Genomic DNA, 20,238 nt, shown 5'->3' with positions numbered 1-20,238 from the left:
TGCTAAGGCAATGAAAACAAACTCGCAACAACATATTTTTGAAAAGCAAATTTACAGCAAAATGAAAACAAAAATTGTTGTCAAATTTGTCAACTGCATAAACTGAAATCAAATTATGATTTCAGTTTGATGTTGATATCAAAACTTGATTTCAATTTGCTGTCATTTTGATGCTGGACTTTGCTCGGGTATGCAATATAGAAGACAATACAGTGGTAGTAAGCAATGTGTTCGATACTGACAATTAAAAGTATCCACCCCCCAGTATCCAATTCCCTTTTGGTAATACTGATTTGGCTTGGTGTTGGTGTTTACTGAGCAGCATGTGAAAAACTGCGAGTCGGCGGGGGCGGACTGCGGAGTTTGCCAACGAGTGCCGGGGGAGTGCCCCAGGTCCGCTAGGACTTGCCGTCTGGGCTGGGGGGTCGGCTGCCCGAGGCCTTATCCGGGCTTCCGCTTTCCGGCGGGGGGATTGTGAAGTGATCACACGACCCCGGTCTGGATCCTATTTCCCGGTTGTTTCCTCGTTTCCTTGGCGTTCTTTTGTTGGCTGGTTCACGTTGGAGGTTGCCAACGAGCTCCAGGGGGGTTGCCCCCAAATTCGGACTACCGAGGTTGCCCGAAATGGAGGGGCCCCAGATGCCCGAGGTCTTATCCGCGTTGGTTCCTAGATGACCGAGTATAGTTCGGAATCCTTGAGAAAGCATAATAATGCCGCTTCTGCTGATGGGTCGTTGGAAAGGGCGTTTCTTATGCTCCCTTGGATTCCGTAGAGCTCCCTGGGTCCTTGATAGCATGGGCAGTTAATGACTATGTGCTCCACCATGTTGGTGATGCCGCATGAGTCGCATGATTTTCTAAAAGGGCCCCCGCCTCCCATGTTGTGGGTGGAGAGGGTGTGTCCGGTACGCAGGCGAGAAAGGGTGCGCTGGTCGCGCCAGTTGGGAGTATCTGCCCACTTGTGGGTTTCCCCTTTTATCTTTCTGATAAAAAGTGACCGGTTATTGGCCCATTCCCGGGACCAGGCGGTGCGGATGGTCTGTCGGACGTACTTCTTCAAATCTGGGCCAGGTACTTTTTTCGTATACAGTCTTCCGTGTCGGCCTGAAGCTGCGAGGTGGTCAGCCTCCGCGTTGCCCCTTATGCCACAGTGCCCCGGGATCCATACGAAAGCCGAGCCCCTAGGAGCCTGCTTTTGGATACCCTGGATCCACGGGTGCCTCGAGGTTGGAGACCTGAGGGCGGCTAGGACACTAGCGGAGTCCGAGAGAATACAGAGTGGTTTGTCTGCAGGGGTGGAGATGGCGTGGTAAATGGCGGCTGCTTCTGCCGAATAGACAGAGCATTCATCTGCGAGGCGGTAGAACGTACTGCATTCGGCGTCGGCAACCCCGAAGCCTACTCCCGTAGGCGCCTTGGAACCGTCGGTGTATCGGTGTTGGTGATTCCCGTATTTCCGGGCCAGCATTTCTGCGACATGCGCGTGTAGGGCTGCGGAGTTGGTTCCTGCCTTGAATTTTTTCCCGATTGACGTATCGACATTTAGGATTGGAGCGTCCCATACCCTTGCTCCGTTCCAGTGCACTCTGGATACTGGAGGGAGGTCTCGATGGGCGAGAGAGCTGAGGGTTCTCCTCCCCTCCCTGAGGAGGGAGACCTCGGTATCACCGGCTGTCTTTTCCTCGTGGCAGACTACTCTGCAGCAGACTGTTTCGGCGACCTTGTACCGGAAGGGGAGTACTCCAATCTCTATACATGCCGCGTCGGCCGGTGTCGAAGGAAGTAGTCCGGCGACGATTCGGGTGGCCGAGTTGTAGGTAGGACCTAGGCTGCGATTCAGGAGATCGGTGGCTGTCACAAAAGCTTCGATGCCGTAGAATATGCGGCTGTTAACCGTCGCTACGGCTGCCCGCAATAGGACGTCCCGGTTGGTGTTCTTGTGTGGCTTGGAGAGCGAACGCAGGATGTTGAGCCGGGTACCGCAGTTGGCTTTGATGTCAGCGAAGTGGTCCCTAAAGGTTAGAGACCTGTCTAAGCGAACACCAATGACCTTTATGGTTTTCCTGGCAGGGATCGGGACTCCGTTGGAGGTGACGGCTGTTGGCAGAGGATTGTGCCTGGATCTGCAAATGTGTGATAACACACTCTTCTCGGCGGACAGGGTGAACCCGGAACGGTTTGCCCACCTGGTGGCGGCCAAGACTGCTGCTTGCAACTTTTTGCGGATATTCTTTATGGAGCTGCCAATAACCAGGAGAACGATGTCGTCTGCATATACGTAAACGTATACTCCTTTCCCGAAGGATCGAAATATATCGTTCATGGCAATGACAAACAGGGTGACCGCGAGGACGGAGCCCTGGGGGACACCAGTCTCTTCCTCTTTGATGCACGAACGCTGGTTTCCGATCATAACCTGGAAGGTCCTACCATTTAGGAAATTCCGAATGAAGTGCAGCAGGTGCCCTCCCAGGCCCCAGTCTGCTAGCTGTTGGATAACCCGGGGAGTCCATGCACGGTTGTAGGCCTTGGAGAGGTCCAGGGACACGATGTCAGCGTGCATGCCGTCTTTCGTCGCCTCCTGTAGGGCGTCTCCAATGTCGGCGAAATATGTTCCAGTGCCGTGGCCGGGGCGGAAAGCGTGCTGACGATGGTCGATCAAGTTGTTGTCCTCCAGGTGGCGCATTAGTCGGCGGTTTACCATCCGTTCTAAGATTTTGCAGGGGCAGCATGTCAGCGAGATTGGGCGGTAATTGCTGGTGTTCGTGGTTTCTTGGCCTTGCTTAGGTATGGGGACTACCAGGCTGTGCGTCCACGAGTCCGGTATTGTATTGCCCGTCCAATGTCCGTTCAGGATGTCGAGGAACGCGGTTTTAGTCCGGGGCGGGAGATGACGAAGCATCGGATATCCAATGTCGTCTGGGCCGGCGGATTTCCCCTTACTCCGACTCAGGGCGAGATCGAGCTCGGCGAGGCTGAATGGGGCGTTGATGGGAAGTGGAGGATCGTCTTCCGGGATTTTGATGGTGGCGATGGACCGTTTCGTCGCGTTGTTCCGGTGAAGGAAGTCACTGTCGTAGCGGTCGATGGCGGATAGCGACGCGAAGTGGTCGGCAAGTAGGTTGCCGATGACGACCGGATCTCGGGTGAGGCCATTGGAAGCATTCTTTTGCGGGTATAGATCAGTGGGTTAAGTCTCAAATTTAGACTAATGTTCTGTTCTTGACCAGCTATAGCGATAGGGAGTCTGGGTTCAAGTGCAGGTAATTCTCGTTGAAACCAGGCCAAGTTTTCAGTACGGACTGTTTTTTTGGGTATCTGAATGGCATTATTCATCAACATCCTTAGTGAATCTGGAACACAGAACAAACTTCCGTCGAAAAAAACCAAACGTCAAAATCAATGTGATGAACGCATCCATACACAAGAACAATGAGCCCCAACCATATACGTAGAAAATTGTGACCCTCGTCATAGAAAAAATGATGTTTCCTAATGTTACTGTAGTTTCATACCAAATCTGTTGTGTGCATCTGATAGCATTTTTTCTCAGCTTTCAGATGATGAACTCTGAATCAAAATCGGTATTTGCAAAAATAGTAAAAATACAATATGGCGGCCTAATACAAGATCACCGCCAAAAAACTTCCATTCCGAAAGAAAGCCCTATCCTTCCTCCTCATAATAACGTGTTGTTTACAGAAGGGCTTCATTTGAAATTTCAACATGTCAAGAATTGCCAGAAATTAAACTTTTTTGAAAACTGTAAGGTCCCTTGGCGAGCGACGGGTCCACTAATTTTGAAACAAAATGGTTTCCTACTCCGCTCTGATCTGCGATCAAACACCACAACTAACTCTCTCAGGGCAAACTAGGGCAAAGAACGATATATCGGCACTGTCCTTATCCATATAGACCTCACAGTAAAGGGGTTCTTAATGATAAGCGAAAAACATAATTTACGAGCTCATGGATGTATTAAGGGAAACCGTGGTGGAATTCATCTATTCATTATTGGTATAATTTCACATAATATTACGATTTGCGCAGATACATTTTCGTTGGCCAGCATTCGTTGCGGCCGTCGGACGGGTGCACTATCAGATATCAGGCGGTCAAAAATCAAAAAATTGACTTTCACTAATCCTTATTTCGTTATTTTTGGTCAATAGTAAACATTTCAACTAAGAGAATCTGAAAGTTTCAAGCTTCTAGCAGTTTTAGTTTCTGAGATATCGGATGTCGAAGTCAAAAAAGAGTAAGAAAAGTACAAATTTTGCCGCAAAAATACACTACCACTCAAATAAAATTTCATCCACTATTTATCATATAAATACCACATCATTTTGTGGGGCCTCATAGCCTAGTCAGTAAAGGCACGGTATTACCAAGCCGGAGGCGGCGGGTTCGATTCCCGGTCCGGTCGAGGGAATCTTTCGGGTTGGAAATTTTCTCGACTTCCCTGGGCATAGAGTATCATTGTGCTTGCCACACAATTACAAATTCATGCATTGGCAATTGGCATCGAAATCTCTCAATTAATAACTGAGGAAGAGCATTTAGAACACAAAGTTGAGAGCACGAAATAAGCTAATATGCGCTAAGCAATAAGCTTGAAATGCGAATAAGAAGAAGAATACCACATCATTTTACATCGTTGGAAAGGTAATTGAATAAACTTTCCGAAAATAAGATCCATTTTCAAATTTGATGGAGACAAAAAAATTTAAAAATAAAAATAGGAAAAAAATAATTGAAAATTAATGAAAATTTAACTTTATTGATCACAAACTTTCGAGTCTCGCACATTCCCAGGCTAATTCTCAGCTCTGGATGAAGTTTTGAGTGTACTCTAACAAGTACTGCCCCAACCTGCCCCATTGGAAATATAAGCGATTTGAAAATTTTCGGTTATTATGGGAGATTTCAAATTGTACAAGAGCCGGCTTGGAAACAAACTTTTTCAACAATTATTTTGCAACTTTTGGAGTTATATTCGGTTGGTATAGTTATATATTGTTAAAGAACATTTTCTAATATTTCATGACCAACTTTTAAAAAGGGCTTAAGCTTTTGTACAAAAAGAAGTCATCATTATCATAAAGTTCACTGTTGGATGAACGTAAAACTACATTCGTTTATGCTTTATTCTAAAGTAAGTACCTGGGTTATGACGATTATAGAAGCATATGCGTAAGTATGTACCTACGCATATGCGCGGATGAGTTTAATTTATACCTAAGTCTGTACTTAACCTACTGTAGTGTCAATTTGAAGCCATAGTGTATTTTGTGTAGCTTTTATTTAAACTACTACAGTGTAATTCAAATTTACGGTTGAGACCAAGTGTGAGCATGGATAATAGAACCATTATTAATCTATTAGACGCAAAATTAAGCCATAGTGACAATGTTCACAGAGCCATTGAATTCATTTGTGAAAATTATAACATCTCGGTGGAAAAACGTAAACGTCTCGATGAAAAGATCCATAAAATCGTTACTAAATACATCAACAAATGGCATGAAGCTAATCGCACGAAAGAGCGATTTGAGTCGTATTTTCGGAATTGGCTTGATGGAGAATTTGGCATCGAGGATGTGTTGCCTCAACCTCGGCCTCGGGAACAAAACGTGGACGACCTTTCTTGGATTTGAGTGAAAGAGGAAAACGTCGCGTCATCGATAAAGAAGCAGTTGATCCAAAATTCGATACCATCGAGAAAGCTTTGTTATTTACAAGACGGGCCGCTTATAATCGAAAGGATTTTAATTTAGTTAAAGTTATTGGGCATATTTTAAAAAACCAAAAAAGCTCTAAAACCATGCTGGCTCAACTAACTGATCAACGAGGAATGAAGAGGCTTTTAGTGTACTTATCGAGGCTGGATTGAGTAGATTTCAATACGAAGTAATACATAGTGAATCTTTTTCAAGATTTCCACCTTACTATGTGATCGGAGCAGTGAAAAAAATATGCGCCCCTCCTAGTGAATTCATCGAAGAAAGTGCATTGAAAATAAGAGTGAAACTCCAGGCGCTGCTGGAAAATACAGTGAAACGAATCGTCCAAATAATTGATGCAGAGCTCAACGAGTATATGGATAGCAACGATCTAGTTTCTACGGAACTGGTTCTTCTATGTAGATGGGGTATGGACGAATCAACTGGATATTCGCAATATCATCAAGTGCTACCAGAAGGATGTCAGGACGATTCAGATGTATTTTCGTCCACTTTAACACCAATTCAGTTGTTCATGTACAATGATCGAAAGGAAATTATGTGGTTTAATCCCATGCCTCAAAGTATTCGATTTTGTAGGCCATTCATCCTTGAATTCATTAAAGAGAGTAAAGAAGTTATTCTGGGGTTAGCAGCCAACGGCTGAAAGTCTCCTTAATAAAGATATATAAAAAAAAGTTATTCTGGCTACAAAACAGGATGTAGAGAAAGAAATGAGTGAACCAAAGCCAGTGAAAATTGAAATCTCAAACGACAAGTTTATACTTGTTGATTTTGATTTTGTCCTCAGTATGATAGACGAAAAAGTCTAAACTTATATCACTGGAAATTCGTCGATGCAGAATTGTCCAATATGTGGGGCAACACCAAATGTAATGAATGATGCAGAGAAATTCGAGGAAGGATTTATATCAAACGAAGAAGCCTTGCATTACGGCATATCTCCACTTCATGCTTGGATAAGATTTTTCGAATGCCTTTTGCATATTGCATACAGAATGGATATCAAAAAATGGAAGGTAACGAAACCGTTCAAAGAACTATATGAGCAAAGAAAAAAACATGTGACGACACAGCTTTACGAAAAATTTGGAGTAAGAGTAGATCAGCAACGATCGGGTGGAGCAGGTACCAGATGAAGAGTTAATTTTCAGATTCCGGAATATATTAATTGCTATTAACTGCCAAGAGCCAATAATCCCGGAAAAATTTGATGCATATTGCAAGGAAACATATAGGCTCTATCTTAAATTGTATGATTGGTACAAAATTCCTGCAACCGTGCATTAAGTTTTCGCTCATGCCGGAGAAATAATCATACATTCACCAGCACCACTTGGTTCATTAGCGGAAGAGGCAGCAGAAAGTCAACATAAACAATGGAAAAAATATCCAACCCATCATGCAAGAAAACGATCAAGAGTAGAAAATTTACATGATGTCTTTATTCGTGCCAATTATAAATCGGACCCACTGATCAGTTCCATTTGGATGGCAAAAAGACGACAGAAAAAAGTATCCCTGGATTATCCCGACATCGTTAAAAGTTTCATGATACTTGAAAATTCTGTAAGTGATTCAGTAGTCGATACTAATAACTTCAATGCCTTGGAGGAACTTATGAAAGCAGTCGATGAAATTGAAGAAGAATTTGTTCATGATGATATTGTAACAGAGGAATAAAAAGAAATTCGTTGAAACATATTGGATTTTGATTATTGTATCATGGCTTTTTGTATTTTTTTACAGAAGATTTGTTGAAAAAAACAAACATATTTCCAAAACAAAAAGGTATTTTTTTATTTTAAACCATGGTATGTTGTCTTTGTTCAATAGATTTTATTCTCTGAAAACAAGCTGGATACTGGCCCTTTTCAAAAGTTGGTCGTGAAAATGTTGCAAAGTGATAACGCACACCTTATATTGATGAAACAAAGCAAGAATAATAGCAGAAATTATGAAAAATGATAGAAATATTTTTGCCGCCTGGTTGTATGAAAATGCCCCATAGTGGGATCTTCCTTCACAGGACAGTCGTCCTTTGCGTGAGAGGAATCACCACAATTCATACATTTAGCTGGCATGTAGCAATTTTTAGTTCCGTGACCCTATCCCTGGCACTTACGGCACTGAGTGAGGTTTTGGAAATTTCCTCCAGTCTTCCTGAAGTGTTCCCACTTCACTCGAACATGGAGCATAAGGCTAGCTTTTTCTAAGGCCTTAAGGTTGTTTAGTTCACTAGACTTGAAGTGAACTAAATAAAAATCATTAGAAATCCCTTCGCGCGAATCACCAGGACGGGATTTCATTTTCATTTTGATTACTTGGAGTGGCACAACTCCAAGTAATTTTGCCAGTTCATCTTTGATCTGATCCAGGGATTCACCACTGGGCAGTCCTTTCATGACAACCTTGAACACACGTTCAGTTTTGGTGTCGTAAGTAAAAAATTTGTGCTTCTTCTCAGTAAGATACTTGATAAGACATTTAAATCCGTCCAAGGTTTCAGCCAATACACGGCATTCACCCCGACGTCCAATTTGTAGTGAAAACTTAACTTTCACGAAATTCAAAAGTTCCATGCGAAGAGCATGGAAATCGGAAGTGGAATAGGGGGAATCTTTTCCTTCTTGGCATTAAGCCGGGAAAGTTTACTGGAATTTTTCTAGGATGATGGATCATTCTCATCATCCGTGAGCAAATCAAATTGATTACTCAAATTAATTTCATCAGAAGAGGGGTCAAGAGTTTGCCCCTTTCTTTTGCGTTTAGGCGCCATGGAGGCAGTAAATTGTTATCCAAATCGACTTCCAAGCAGATTAGGGCCTGTTCACAAACTACGTAGACAGTTTTTTGGGATTCTTGACCCCCCCCCTCCCCCTGCGTAGACAATTGTCCATACAAAAAAAATAAAATTTGTATGGACCGTGGATAATTGTCAACCCCCCCCCCCTCCTAAACTGTCTACGTAGTTTATGGACAGCCCCTTACTATAAGAATCTGAAGGATCGAAGAGGAATTTTCCAAATCGATATCCAAGAGAGATTACCTCGGGTAGGGTTCAAACAAGGATCGAAGAGGAATAAGAGTTGAACAAGGTAGAAAATTTTTACAGCTTGAGCACTAAAAAGTGCTGTTTAAATTTGTTGTAGCTTTAGGTAGTAGTAACACTTCCTTCAGCAAAAAGCAAATAGATCCGCACGGCAAGAGAGCACGATGCGGACTGATTTAAATAGTTTAATTAGTCAGTTTGCCCAATATATGTTTTTTTAAGTTACCCTAATTAAATCATCACTCTCACTTTCATGATCGATTGTGTAAACGGTTACAGTCATCAGGATCCGATAATCCAGCCGTGCTACATAACTAGCATTGGAAAGGCGTCCTGTTGTCGGTCGGCGACAACATTCGCCTGAATTGAGCAATCGACCATGGGACTCCATTGGAATGGTGGGTTGAAGGGAGAAAAGGAGCGAAACAAAATCTTGTTTCTTTTTTTTTTGTCTTCGGGTCTATCTGGAAAGGATTGGAACCCGTTGGTTACAATTTGAGCTGAGGAAAGTGGCAGTCTCAATCTTTCATCATTTTCGACCAACCAAGCGAAGATATTTAAAGATTTAAAGACCATGTGTCAATGGCGACCTGGTTTCAACGAGAATTGTAACATGTACTTTGACACAGACACCACTGCACCAAACCGGGGGATGTAATATTCGCTTACAATTGTATGGGTTTCATCATCAGAGGATGTATGTGGTGACCGCATTAACCACGGATGCGATATACCGAGCTGCAGTCTAATTCAAGAATAAAATGGAGAAAGAAACATGTGGTGTGTATTAGTGAGTGAAATTAATCATGTTGAAAAAAATTTCAAGGGGGGGGGGGGGGTGTCTCAAACCACGAACGTTATGATTATCAGACCTGTACTTTCTCCACTGATCTGTCTATGCTTCGGGATATGGATAGGCTAAGAGCCAACAAGAGCGGCCATTTCCTTGCATACTCGACTTCGTTTGCTTTTCTGCTGGAGGGAATCGAGGGAAGTGTGTACGTCGTTCTACCATGATATACATAAAAATCAAGACAAATGCTTGCTTGTGTAGGTGAAAAATAGATTAAAAACCATTGCATCGTCTGCAAGGTCAACTTCTAACATTCGCTGCTTTTTGAGCAGAAAAACCGAACCACTTTTTAATTCATCGATTTGTTTGCACTTCCCCTTCTGTTTTGTGCTACTATGCTACTATGCAACATTGATTTCCGTTCGTATTCCTAATAATTTGAGTTGGTTAATTGCTGATCAGTACCAATTTAAAACGCCTAATATTATAGTTGAACAGGGGTTTGGCTAATCAGGGTCCGGATTCATGTTTCGTTTTAAGTTTTATGAAATTCTGATTGCAAAAAAGTTTTACCATTACTCCAGTGTCAATTAGAGGGAACTGAATTGCGTGTTCATGTAGTTATTAGCCTGATGCAGAATTTGAAATGTTCACTCCACAGTGCTCAAACGGTTCCAAATTGGGCCCTGATTAGCCTCCCAAAATTTGAACTCATTTAGTAAAAAACTGACTTGGCACAAACCATTTGAAGATTATATGGAAATTACTATGGAGAAACCAATTTTTGGGTTCACTCTACTTTAGAAAACGATAACTGAGCTTGTTGAAAATTTTCTCAGCTACAACTTTGTTCCAGACCACTTTTCGATCAAATGTAAGGAACAAAAATGATTAAGGATTCAAGTCACTGATGTCGTATGATTATGCTCAATCAACTGTTCAGCAGGCAACATTGGTGTTCATGGCGCGTAGAATAGAGGACAAAAATCATGGCTACTATGTCACACTGCAGAATACAGTGTTGTCCACAATACAGTTGCTTAATATTACCATAGGATTATCAATCTCTTAAACAATTAATAACTATTTCATTTGACGTTTTGCTGAAAAACGGTTTTCTGCAAAGTTGTAGCTGATAGAAATTCCCATAGAATAGCAATAGAATTTGTTAACAGTACAATATGTAAAAAGGCTAGAAGACAATGAACAAAAAGTTTTGTTTTCCCATAATAATTTCCATATAAACTTCAAATGGTTTGTGCCAAGTCAGTTTCTCACTTAATGAGTTCAAGTTTTTTGAGGCTAATCAGGGCCCAATTTTAAACCGTTTGAGCACTGTGGAGCGAAAATTTCAAATTTTGCATCAGTCTAGTAGTTATACATTTCTGTATTACAACTATGGGCACTAAACGTACCACTACATGGTGGTGTAGTGGTAAGCGTGACTGCTTTCTCACCCCAATGGGTCTGGATTCATTCCCAGTCGAGGTCGGAGGGGTTTTTCTGAAGCATAAAAATCTCTGGTCACGTCTCCCTTCGGAAGGGAAGTAAAGCCATTGGTCCCGCCCGGCCCATGTGTGTTTGAATGTGTGCGATAGCTGTGGTGTGGATAGGTGTGGAAGCTGCATTCCTGCACATCCGAATGCCGTCTATGGATGGAAATCGATGTCCGTTGATGATTGGCACTAGATTGCGGAACAGAGACCGCAATAATGAATGTATCTATGGGCACTCTTGAAACGTACACACATATTTGAGATGGGTGGGGCGAGTAACCAAGTCTAAATCTACAATGCACAATGGCCAGGAATGCAATCTAGCGGAGCAAAATTAATAACTCCGAAACGAAGCATTTTTGCGACTTGGTGTCTTCGGCAAAGTTTCTTATCATAATAAGGATCATCTAGCCCCGTAACGTGGGTAGATCACCTTTTCGAGGTACGTTACAGAATGTAAGATCTACCATCGATTCCTAGTCCTGACTACTTCAAACTAGGGGAACATAATATTTTAGTTTTCAAAGGAACACATTTTAATCCTTCTTACTTTTTATACCTTGTTGATAGTGACAAGACTCGGCTTTGTCCACCGAGGATGATCTTGAAACAAGGAAAACATGAGTTAGTTAGTCTTCACCTAAAGTGATTCCTAATATTCTATTCGTTGTTCCCTAGTTTGAAGTGGTTAAGACTAGGGTTCTGATGCATGGTCATTGTCGGTGTCATTGTTTAATTTTGTTGCTAAAGAATCCAATTTTGACTGACAAAGAGGCGCACCTTTGGAGGGTGTTTCAACACTCCGAAGCATATAAATACCGGAACCTTTCAATTAGAGTCGGATCCTTGCAATAAATGCAAGAATGACAACTGTAAAAAAAAAATCTAATACTTTATCATTTCTCAATAGTGATGAAGTAATACGACATGCACTAAGCAAAGGACACGGGATACAATAGATCAAATTACTGGTCGCAGTGGTGTTAGGTTCCGAACAGAAAAAAGGACCATTTATTGACATAAACAAAATCTATTGACATAAGCAAAAAATGAAAATATTCACTACGTAAGTTAGGTTGGACGGCTGTTCCTCTCCCGTCATATGAAGCACGTTGCTTGCTGATCAGTATTCAAACATTGAAAGAACGTCGGCATTACGCAAAGATTTCTTTATTGAACAATATCATTTCGCAACGCATTGACTCAGCTGATCTATTGTCAAGGTTAAATTTGTATGCATCTTTGCAATCGACAGTTGTTCGCAGTATATCGCCATCGGACCAATTACGCTAAATTTGGACCTGTAAATCAGATGATGACTGTTTATAATCATCATTGTGAAATGATTGACCTAAATATGCCCTCAACAGAATTAAAAATATATTTCAGAACCCTGCAAAGTCATAGAACATAAGTTCTAATGTTAATATGAAGTCTACGATATGATTGATTGACGAATAAATAAAAAAATAAATAAATAAATAATAAAATAAATAAATATATAAATAAATAAATATATTTATAAATCAATAAATAAATAAATAAATAAATAAATAAATAAATAAATAAATAAATAAATACATAAATAAATAAATAAATAAATAAATAAATAAATAAATAAATAAATAAATAAATAAATAAATAAATAAATAAATAAATAAATAAATAAATAAATAAATAAATAAATAAATAAATAAATAAATAAATAAATAAATAAATAAATAAATAAATAAATAAATAAATAAATAAATAAATAAATAAATAAATAACTAAATAAAAAAATAAATAAATAAATAAATAAATAAATAAATAAATAAATAAATAAATAAATAAATAAATAAATAAATAAACAAATAATTAAATAAATAAATAAATAAAAAATAATTATAAATAAATAAATAAATAAATAAAAACTCTTCCACAAAGATGGCGACACAATCTAACTTCTTTCTCTGACGTTTGGAGACTTGATGTCTTCTACAAAGTTGTTTATCTTGACCAAATAAACAACTCTTTTGACCAATGCACGGAATGAACTCAAGAAAAAATTGGACTTTTGAGCGGTGCCGTGTTTACTAAAAATTAACACATGCTGTAACGCTCGCGTAACTTTAGAAAAGGTCCTATCAACTTTTATAAACAAATTGTTAGTCCCTTTTCTCGCGAACCGAAGAACACTCACGCAAAGCAAACTACTATCGAAAAGGGAAGAACTCACCCTACCCGATGGTGTTGTTGGTTTGCATGGGCGTACTTCGGTTCGCTAGAAAAATACCTTACAAGTTTTGTGTACATAAGTTGGTATGTCATTTTTAAATGTTACGCGAGTATTTTTCATGTATTTATTTTTAGTAAACACGGCACCGCTCAAACGTCAAATTTGTTCATGCAGTTCATTCTGTGCATTGGTCTTTTGGAGACTGGTTTCAAGTTATATGGAGTTTAAAAAAATGTCAAAAATATGTTTTTTTTTTATTTCTGGGGGCACATTGCGCATCTCGAAACGAAAGACATTTTGTACGAACGCTTGTATGAAAAAGTGTTTCGAGATGCGCGCATTGCAAGCGCCGCATTGGCCCCTGTTTCGGTTTTTTTGCTAACAATTATTTAATATTATATTTTTTCTAATGCAAATGCATTAAATAAATAATTTTTTGGAGAAAGATACTGGTTTAAGCTTCAATATCTTAATGTTGAACAACGAACGTTTTTAAATTTCTTCATTTTAGTGGAACATGTTTTTTTTTCTATAACTTTTTTTAATGCATTGAAATGGCGTTTTGATGACTTATCGACAAAGGCAAAGTTGTTCATTTTTTTTTTAAATAAACAACTCTTCTGAAGAAGTCAAAACTCCACAGCCTACTGTTTTCTCCATTTAAGTCGGAAGCAGTAGGCTGTGAAAATTTTACGTCTTCAAAAGAGTTGTTTATTTTGTCAAGACAAACAACTTTGCTGAAGACATCAAGTCTCCAAAACGTATAAGAAAGAAGTTAGATTGTTGGGCTATCTTTGCGGAAGAGTTTTGAACTATTTGCTTATGTCAATAGTCCTTATTAGGTTGAGAAACTTTGCGCAAGACACCAAGGCGCAAAAATGCTTCGTTTCGGAGTTATTAAATTTTGCTCCGCTAGATTGTATTCCTGGCCCAGTGTGCAATGACAGCACTGAACTGGTCACTCTGGTACCACTTCAAAATTTTGCACACGATTTTGTAAGATAAATTGACGATATCATTTATAAATGATCAGTGAAAATTGGAAGTGGAAATTGTTCTTAATTTCAGACAGTTCGGTTATTAAGATTTTTATTTTTTATAGCTTAATATTAACTATTTGCAATATAATGACTGTGTGATGAGCAGACAAGATGGATCTACCAGGAGGGTGGCGAACTGCGGAGCCGTCACAAACAGTGCGGCTGGTAACGTGCTGGAACGAATGAAATGCAGACGATTGCTGTGCACGGTCCATGAAAATAGCTCAGAGAGATAGAGAGTTACTTCTACTCAGTTGTATGGAGATATAAAAAAAAAAAAAACGGCAGGAACTCAGCGCTGAGTAACATCAGTTATTAGAATTTTCTCATACAACTGATTGGGGCCTCATAGCCTAGTCAGTAAAGGCACGGTAATACCAAGCCGGAGGTGGCGGGTTCGATTCCCGGTCCGGTCGAGGGAATCCCTGGGCATAGAGTATATCATTGTGCTTGCCACACAATATACAAATTCATGCATTGGTATTGGCATCGAAAGCTCTCAATTAATAACTATGGAAGTGCATTTAGAACACTAAGTTGAGAGCACGCAATAAGCTAATATGCGCTAAGTAATAAGCTTGAAATGCGAACAAGAAGAAGAAGTCGTACAACTGATTAGAAGTAAACTTTCTCTGTTGCTGAGTAATTCTCATTGAAGGTATGTACAGCAAAGGACACTTAGCCTGTATGGTAAGATAAGGTACGATGGAAGTGGTTCTCCCAGCAGCTGATGCAATTCGCGGTTCATTCGCCTTCTCCTGGTTTCATCATTCATACACCTTTCGTTCAAAAACATTATGGGCACGTTGATCCTCCAAGAGCATAGTTCATGCCTCGTGACCGTAGAAAATTGTCGGTCTAATCAGCGTTTTGTGGATAGTGAACTGCGTGCGGTGGCGAATGGAGTTCAAAGCAATCATGATTCCCTGACACAATGCATCTTTGAATTTCTACTCCAAAATGTTCAAACTAATGAATCAGATAACACTCAAAATGGCTTCCCTCCTTCCCTTTCCATATCACCTTCCTAGTATGCAAGCCATAGGAAATATCCGCTCTATTACATAATACTGAAACGCTACGCGCAGCAACAACCTTCATCATTATAACAGCATCCAGTGGAAAATCCCTACGGTCTCAATTAAGCTCCCGTCAACAACAGGCAATTTATTCGCAACAATGCTCTCTCTATGGTGGCTCCTTCTTCACCCCCCTGGCTGATAACAAAATAACCAACCCGGTTGTACAAACTTTCCCACTAATTACCTTAATGGTTGGATGACACTCGAAACAACATTTATTACTTGCAGTCAATGCATTGGCTTACCATCGATGAGGTTGGTTAGCATGGTACACTTACGTGCACTCTTACTCCCCCAGAGTACGGTGGGCGGTGTGACACAGTAAATGTACCCTAGAATTTCCTTCTATTTCCCGAACAATTTTCCTCCCATACAGCCAGGGGAAATTGTGAAAATTCAATTTGATCCTGGTGAGCCCAAGTGGAAAACCCAATTACACCAGATAATAACGGCAATGTACTCGGTTGTCGCACATACGCACACACACACACACGAATACCTACCAGAAGAATTATTTTCGAACTGTGACATTTGCCTGATACTGACAAATTTCGGTCGGTTTGGCGATTCTTTGTTGATCCTACTCCCCGCCGCAACTAGGTGGACCTTATTTGCTAATTTTCATCTCGGTCGAGTGCTGATGAACTAGAATCACAACGCGCTGATCGGAAAACGATTAGCCACAACAAAGCGCTACAGCTGTGAACTCAGCGTCGCGGTGGTCCTAGTTGGTTGATTTATAATTAATTTGGTGTCAAATTGAAATCCTATGGTGAAAAATTCCGAAACAAAACTTCGGCTCATACGGTATGGTGAGTTTTGTGGGTGTTGCTTTAAACATAGTGTGCAATTTTGAATGAGGTCACAATGGGGAGTTTGATTAAAATGTTTCAATAATTATGACCTGAGAGAATTATGGGCTGTAAACGGGAAATGTATTTCCAGGCTAGGCAGGATGATCGTTTCCCCTAGAGACTAGAAATTGCATCAAGGAGCTGTTCATAAATCACGTCAACACTTGAAGGTGAAGGAATGTTTAACGCTTGTCATCGGTTTATATAAATATTAAATAAAAAATATGGATGATCACACTAGCCAACGAAGGTGAACCGAAGGTTAACAACCGAGCTAGAGTCGAACGGACGACTCGACAAAAAGCAATACGCCTTCAGAGCTGGCCGGGGCACCGATACTTACTTGCCGGAGTTGGATAGGTCTCTGCCAAATAGAGATGAACATTGCTGGATCTCTCAAAGGCGTACGACACCACATGGAAGTTCGGCATTTTGCATACTTTTCGAAAATGGTAAATCGAGCGGAGGGGGGGAGGGGGGTTTTGTTCAACGTACTGAACAGTTTCCTTACCAACAGATCATTCCGGGTGATCGTGGAAGACATTCATCGCGTGAAATGCCATTGGAGAATGGCGTTCCTCAAGGGTCAGTACTTTCGGTAACCCTGTTCCTGGTAGCAGTGCAACCGATCTTCAGAGTGGTGCCGCATATAGTTACCGTACTCCTGTATGCAGACGATATCTTGCTCGTAGTATGGAGGAATAAGGAGCAACCTTGGTATCGTGATCTGCAAGATGCGGTGAGAGCTGTCGACAAAATATTGCAGTCCAAACGCCCACCGGGAGCCCAGCAACGATATATGCATCGATCGGGTCGTTGTACCGAAGACGACGCGACTGAAGAACATCGGTGTTACTTTCGACCGGACACTGACTTTCAAACAACATTGCAAGACTTATAGGCTTTTTCGAATTCTCAAAATAATCGAGGCTAGGATTCCGCATGGGTAACGTTACTCTTTTTTTTGTATCGGTTCGGCAATCATCACTTCGCGGCTTCTCTACGGCATTGTATTCGTCAGCAGAGCGAAGGACTCAATGATTCAAAATCTTGCACACGTTTAAAACCGGATGATCCGGTTCGCCTCTGGAGCGTACGACACCAGCCCGATTCCAGCAATTCTGGCTGAAGCGTGGACCTTACCATTTGACCTCCTGGTTTTTCAGGTTTTAGCTCGTGTTGCCGAAGGAGAAGGAACACAGAAATGTCGACCTTCCAGTTGTACAATGAGCAACCGACCGTCTTATGATGTTTGATCAACGACTCCCGAACAACGCTGAGCGGACGCGGTTTCACCAACCCAAGGTGGCATGAACCCAAGCCACATATTATATGGGACGTGAGACGGCAGGTGAAAGCTGGAGATCCCCCGGATACAGTGCGTCCCATTGTGCAGGAATTACTTTCAAACCGGTTCAATCGTGCTTCAGTTGTATACACTGATGGATCAAAGTGTGACCCTCTCCATGGACATGGAGGTTGACGGTACTGAAGCAAAGGGTTATGTTTAATTTCTTTATATTTGCAACGATGTTGATTTTCTATAGTGACACATATCACCTTCTTAATGCTTCAGTATGCCTCAAACGATTAATTAATGGTTGTTAATAGAACTTCCTTGATGAAATCGGCTACATCATGCAGACTGAGCAATTCTGATTATAGTATCAAATTTGTTCTGTATACAGAGGAACTGGGAGGGCTTATTAGAAACTTCTCACCAATAAAGTATTGATCTTCTGATAAATTTAGCATAATTTTTTTTTATTTTTTATTTTATTTAAGCATATTATTTTTGTAACAGTCAATTAGCATTAGCATACGATACAAGAGATTAAATGTTACTTGCTCGTTTTGCGTAAACTAATCAATATTTATTTTACTTGTAATTACCTTTGGAAGATTTTTTTTTGTGATCTGAAAATTTTCCCAGATTGGTTAGAAGTTGTCCACAGGCCTAATAGAAAGAAAGGCAGAAAAAGTGTAGCATGAAGAATGGTTGCATGCAGGGTTGCTTCCACTCACATGCTATATATGTGTGATTTTCGAAGTTTTGAATTCGTTAGATGTTGTAATGGAGATTTATGTTGTTGGATGCGAGAGTAGATTGGAGGGCGGGTGTTTGATGCATAGAGCCTATCAATTTCGCATTCAGAGTGTTGCAGTCAGTGGTTTTATAATTCGAGAGCGCTCACGATTCGTAGAATCGTTGATTGTGACTGCAAGTGGATTTGACGGGTTTTGTGTGTCGGACGCTTGCTTTTTGGCTTCTTCTTGTGTCTAACATGTGCAGAGTATCATTATACCGTCTAATGGTTTTGAGATTCCTGGTGGCGTGAAATATATTTGTGAGAATATCTTTTTGAGATTTTAGTAGTCACGTTTTGTTTGTAGTTTATATTTAATTTATTTCATGTAATTATCGTAAATAATAGTTATTCAAAGTGCTTTGGATTATAAGATGCTCGATGACCCTCGAGGGATCGATTTTGCTTAGTGAGCAGACTATCATGGATTTAACCCGAAGGTCTTCCACAGCACAATAAATCGCCACCATTATTTGTATATTTGACATTGAACATTAACGTCGGAAACTATTTGCATATCAAGCGAAAACGTAGTCCTGTATTGACGCGCAGCGTTATGGTTCTGAGATGCTCGATGACCCTGGAGGGATCGTTTTGGCTTACTGAGCAGAAAATCATGGATTTAATCCCAAGCTCTCCGTCATGACCCTTAAAATTCATGATCCCTAAACAAAATTAATATGTTCTTTCGATAGCCGGCTATCGAGAGATTAAATAAACAACAAATAAACAATACATTATTTTGGTTGCATCGCCAACTTGAGGTGAATCCTAACCGAATACCATACCCAACCCTACAACTCCGTAGCACTTATGAGGGTGTTGCTAAGTCGGTGGCCTCTCGTTAAGTAAGTACTACATCAACATTTCCTTCCCTATCCCTAGTTATGGTAAAGATGGGCGTGGCCGGGAATAACGACATTCATGCTTCTGTTACTCTTGTTTAGATTGGAACCAATGTTTACTCCCCAGCATTATTCCTGAAAGTAGTCTAACTGAGAATTTCAGAAGAGACGTGAGTGTCGCTAGTATCCAATCTACGAAGTATATCATAACAACGCTAACGCTACACACTGACGGATCAAAGTACGACAACGCAGTAGGTGCAGGGGTATTCTGTGGCAGTCTGCATAGAGAAATAGGCCTTCCCTCACAGAGTAGCGTTTTTTCGGCGGAGGCCTTTGCAATTAAATCGGCTCTTAACACGGGTATATCGAACGAATTGGTCATTCTGTCTGACTCGAAAAGTAGCCTTTTGGCCATAGAAAGCGACAAGTTACAACATCCCTGGATTCAAGAAATCGAAGGGCTGTTAAGAAACCACCCGATACAACTTTGTTGGATTCCCGGCCGCGCCGGCATCCATGGCAACGAAGAAGCAGATCGACTCACCGGCGAAGCACGCAACAGTCCGCCACTCAACGTCGACATCCCGAGGAAGGATGCCATCAAGGCAATGAACCATGCCATATGTCTGCTACGGGAAGAACGCTGGGTGCAATTAACGGAAGTCTAGTTAAAGGAGGTTAAACGCGAACCCAAAAAGTTGAATGACCAGACAAGTTCCACCTACCAGCGAGTGCTCACTCGACTACTGTGCAAATGCTGTGGGCAGGCATGGAAAATCATTTACATTCATTTCATGCATTCATTTACATTCATTTGCCTCTAACTTTTTTCATCAACCGCATTCCGCAAAATGATTTTTGGAACTTTTGTAGTTCGTGATGCATAAGAGATACAGATTTGAGCTATGGACAAAATTTGTAGCTAATAACAAAACCTACAAAAGTTCAGAGTTGGTTGGAAATGCTAACATGAAGCTTTAGTGTGATGATTTATTAGCTAGAGAATGATCTTTAGAAGAGGGTA

The 20,238-nt window shown here is 40.8% G+C and overlaps 1 protein-coding gene across 1 annotated transcript; it reads right to left on the bottom strand.

Annotated features, from left to right (window-relative positions):
• Window positions 1-667: 667 nt before the first annotated feature.
• LOC135708234 (uncharacterized) lies at window positions 668-19,836 on the bottom strand. Its single transcript, XM_065230232.1, has 2 exons — window positions 19,759-19,836; window positions 668-3,166 (listed from the first exon to the last, which is right to left on the bottom strand). Exons 1-2 carry the CDS (start codon window positions 19,834-19,836, stop codon window positions 668-670), a joined length of 2,577 nt encoding a protein of 858 aa, XP_065086304.1.
• Between the last annotated feature and the right edge of the window lie 402 nt (window positions 19,837-20,238).

Source organism: Ochlerotatus camptorhynchus, unplaced genomic scaffold, assembly GCF_037179485.1.
Source record: "Ochlerotatus camptorhynchus isolate MF236.1 unplaced genomic scaffold, CSIRO-AGI_Acam_v1.1 ptg000328l, whole genome shotgun sequence".
NCBI lineage: Eukaryota > Metazoa > Arthropoda > Insecta > Diptera > Culicidae > Ochlerotatus > Ochlerotatus camptorhynchus.
The sequence above is the reverse complement of the archived record's forward strand: the minus strand, read 5'-3'. Positions and strand labels throughout refer to the sequence as shown.

Coding starts and splice junctions, on each gene's coding strand:
- LOC135708234 (XM_065230232.1), bottom strand. CDS start 19,836: ATGGCATGGTTCATTGCCTTGATGGCATCCTTCCTCGGGATGTCGACG. Junction 3,167..19,758: donor GACTGTTGCGTGCTTCGCCG/GTGAGTCGATCT, acceptor TACCCGCAAAAG/AATGCTTCCAATGGCCTCAC.